Source organism: Fopius arisanus, unplaced genomic scaffold (genome assembly GCF_000806365.1).
Source record: "Fopius arisanus strain USDA-PBARC FA_bdor unplaced genomic scaffold, ASM80636v1 scaffold00107, whole genome shotgun sequence".
Lineage (NCBI taxonomy): Eukaryota > Metazoa > Arthropoda > Insecta > Hymenoptera > Braconidae > Fopius > Fopius arisanus.
The window spans coordinates 366821-370790 of NW_011887846.1; the positions used below are offsets into that span (position 1 = coordinate 366821).

The following is a 3970-nucleotide window of genomic DNA, read 5'->3' on the forward strand; positions in this document are numbered from 1 at the left end:
ATATAGTTATGCTTTAGCTATCCATGCACAATGCAATCAATCAAGTGAGACTATATACCGCTAAAAGATTGTGTTCTAAACTGGCCCGTTTTACAGCGGATAAACTTTTTACAGAGACTGTCGCGCGACAACCACCTTAAATAAATAAATACCGAAAAAAATCTCTCCAAAATTAAAAAAATCAACATTAAATATTTTAAATTGCATACAAAATAGAAAATTCACTGGATTGTCAAGTAATTTTCGTTCCCTTTTAAAAAAAGCATGTAACCTTTTTTTGTCAGCTGTTTTTGGCGCTATGCATATCAAAATATATCTATATAATATGATATATATATATATAATACATATATATACAAATAATAGATATAATATATGATACATATAATTATATATATATATCAATTTATGGCGCATAGCGCGCCATATACGCTAGTGATAATAAAATGAATGAAAAGTAAAATAAGTGTCGAAATGTCTCACTTAAAAATCATCTACACAGATTTATCTAGATGTCACAATTACTTCCAGATAATGGCGTATCCCTGAGTTCTGTCCTGCGCACTAGACACTGCGCACACAAATGTGTACATAGATCTCTCTACATACCCATCCATATGACCGAACAATTGGTTTTGCATTGAGGTTTGAGCCCTGTGTAACGTGTATCACACCATGTGGTATATTTAAAAAATAAAAATAATAATAAATAAATCGCTCTGATGGTAAGTTCTGTATTTCCCTAGACTGAACTTCAGTTCACGGACTGTTGGAGGCAGCTGTTAAATCGCCCTCTTCCGAAAATAAAGTTTTTCCACATTCTTTGTTCGATTTCTCATTCGACATCAGACCACAAATCGTTATCTCAGGAAATTCAACGAGGATGACGACTATTTCTGGTATTCTGGGTGTCTAACAGTTGGGGAAGAGAGTAGAAATCAGAGAGTGGGAGTTATTTTTCAGTCGTTATCGAACGAGATAGATTTTTTTTTGTGATTAGCCTAGCTGTCATCGAAAATGTCCGACATTAAGAGCATGGAGCATCCCACTCTCAAGGTAATCAGGATAAATTCTCTACTTATCCAGGGAAATTAAATGACAATTATCCTGCATTAGTCATCGATGACGTGATTTTAAAAAATTCTTTTGTCTTCTTAAATATCGATTTATCTCCAAGATTATTGATTTTAGGAGTAAATGTCATAAGAGCATTATTACTGGAAATTTAATAAACTACAAAAAAGTCCTTTGACGATTTTCCTGGAAATGAATGGCTCTCGAGATAAATCGATAATTATGGAAGGTTGATATTGGAGTTGTGGAAATTTATGATTTTTTTGAATTTTCAGGTGCCATATGAATTACTGAACAAAAAATTCAGGACGACTCAGAAAGTCCTGGACAGAGAAGTCTCTCACGTGCAGGCGACAGCCTCAGAGCTCGAGAAGAGCTTGACAACCGAGACTGGAACTCCAGTGGAAACTGGAGAAATAAGTCGTTTGCTGGGAGGAGTTGTGGCAAAACTCCAGGTGCTCAAACGAAAAGCTGAGGAGTCGATTTCCGAGGAGCACCAGGCAGGAATGGTGTGCAAACGTCGTCTCGATCACTTGAAGGATCATGCCAACACGACTCCAAGTGTTGTTAATCAGTGGAGGAGACAGAGGCTGGATAGAATGTTAGTGGAGTATTTCCTGAGGAAGGGATACTACAAGACAGCTCAGAAGCTAGCTGATACCACCGAGCTCAGGGATCTCACCAACATCGACGTCTTCATGGTGTCCAGGGAAGTGGAGATTTCACTGGCCAATCACGAGACCACCAGGTGTCTAGGGTGGTGTCACGACAACAGGTCTCACCTTTTTTCTCCTCTTCTTTCAATCATGAGATTATTCTTCTCCTTCATGAATTATTTCTCTCTTTTCTCTTCTTTCAACTCCAATTTCGACACTGAAAAAGGAAATCTAGTGAATTGGAATTAATGAATAGTCACTAACACGTAGGTGATTGCGAGTGCTCAATATCGAATTCAATAATTTTTGGTAAAACAACTAATTAAAATTTTGGAGTTCAATTGTAACTTTAATTTTTTACAAGAATTCAAATTTGAAATTAGCATTCACTAAAATATAATTATATCCATTTGCCTTTGTATATCAAAATTAGAAAAATATTTTTTAATTTCTCAATGGCCACAGAAAATTAATATAATAGAATTGAATAATTCATTTGCTGTTTTGATTTTATACATATATTTTTTTATTTTCATTACATATTTGTTAATAAACAGTAAATTAGGGTGAATTAATTAAAAGTTTAAATTAATCAAATAGTGACTTCCAAATCCTTTTTATTCTTAATCAAATTTATTAAAAAAACGATTGTTAATCGCAAACAAATAGATTTACTACATTTCACTAAATTCTTCTCTCAGTGTATCTTAATTTGTCGATTCAGACTGATCCTCTGGATTTTAATGATCTTATAAACAATATAAAAGAACAATAAAACAGGTCGAAGCTGAGAAAGCTGGGGAGCACGATGGAGTTCAATCTTCGAGTGCAGGAGTTCATCGAGCTCGTGAGGGCTGATCGCAGGCTCGATGCTGTCAAACATGCTCGCAAGTACTTCGCCAATTACGATGACTATCAGCTCCAGGAGATACAGAGCTGCATGGGACAGCTGGCATTCCCTGCTAATCCGTATTTCAGCCCTTACAAGGATCTCCTGGATGAAAAGAGGTGACAATTCCCTTCATTTATTTATTAAGCTCTCCGTTAAATAATTATACGAAAATCTCTTCATTACAAAAGTTATTATTATCATTGTTAACTACAATTATTAAATTATTATTATTACTATTATTAACTATTGTTGTTAAATTCACTTCTATTTTATTTTAATTTATTTCTTTAGAATGAAAATATAATTGTTGAAATTGAAATTTTGCAATTTTTAGGGCACGTCCACCGATTATTACTAACAAATTCGGAAATATGTGTAGCAACAAAAAAAATCATCTCTAATGGGGGCAATATTAATATAATAATATTTCAATATCACATTATTTAATTATTGTATTATCTTTTTTTTATTTTAATATATTTTTAGATATTAAAAATTTTTGAGTTTTTTTAGGATAACTAAACAAAAACGTTATCTTATTGTTTACTAATTATTTCATCCATAAATAAGAAAAATTGCCGAAAATTTGTGATGTGGAAATATTTGAATTCTGAATCCGTCAGGGGATATTCTATTTCAATTCAATTTGATTAGAGCATCAAACGATAGCTGTTGAAATCAGAAGACAATTACCGTAGCTCCATATCCATATCTTTTTTTCTAACTGAATTGTTCATGGTTTTTTTATGTAATGAAAGAGGACTTGTTTAATTTCAATCACTAGTTTTATTTAAGATTTTTATTGTTTTGGCAGATGGGACAGACTAATCGAGCAGTTTCGACACGAGAATTATCGGCTTTTCCAGCTGGCTAGCCAGAGTGTCTTCACAGTTGCCCTCCAGGCAGGATTATCAGCGTTGAAGACACTCCAGTGCTACAGCGGACACAAGGAAGGAAAAAATGCCAGCTGTCCAGTCTGCCACGAGGCCCTGAACGAACTCGCTGCACCTCTGCCCTTTGCTCACTGCTCACAATCTAGGCTCGTCTGCAGCATCAGTGGAGAGCCTCTGAATGAATACAATCAACCCATGATGATGCCCAATGGATACGTCTACGGTGAAAAGGTAATCCAGTCTTAACTCATAAAAACTAAAAATCCAAAAATCCAAAAATTTTAAACTCTTCAAATTCAATATTTTTCCTTATTTACCTTAATCTCGAAAGCCATGGATTCCACGGGGAAATGTTAGAGGACTTTTTTCTAGCTAATTAAATTTTCTAGGTAAAAGATCTTCTGGTATTTTGCTGTAAAACCAGTAGTTTTGGGATAAAACGAGAACAAAACTCT

General features: G+C 34.4%; 1 protein-coding gene across 3 annotated transcripts in view; it reads left to right on the plus strand.

The window, feature by feature from the left end:
* The first annotated feature begins 554 nt into the window (after positions 1 to 554).
* Positions 555 to 3970, plus strand: part of Kaz (Katazuke) — a 5397-nt gene continuing 1981 nt past the window's right edge. Inside the window, exons 1-5 of one of the 3 annotated variants that reach the window (XM_011312806.1) lie at positions 555 to 645; positions 747 to 1056; positions 1350 to 1849; positions 2511 to 2738; positions 3437 to 3746. In XM_011312806.1, the coding sequence (XP_011311108.1) occupies positions 1018 to 1056; positions 1350 to 1849; positions 2511 to 2738; positions 3437 to 3746 (1077 nt within the window). In that variant the 5' untranslated portion in view covers positions 555 to 645; positions 747 to 1017. Of the gene's footprint in view, positions 1057 to 1349; positions 1850 to 2510; positions 2739 to 3436; positions 3747 to 3970 lie in introns of all 3 variants that reach the window. The other 2 variants (XM_011312805.1, XM_011312804.1) reach the window with 2 other exon arrangements.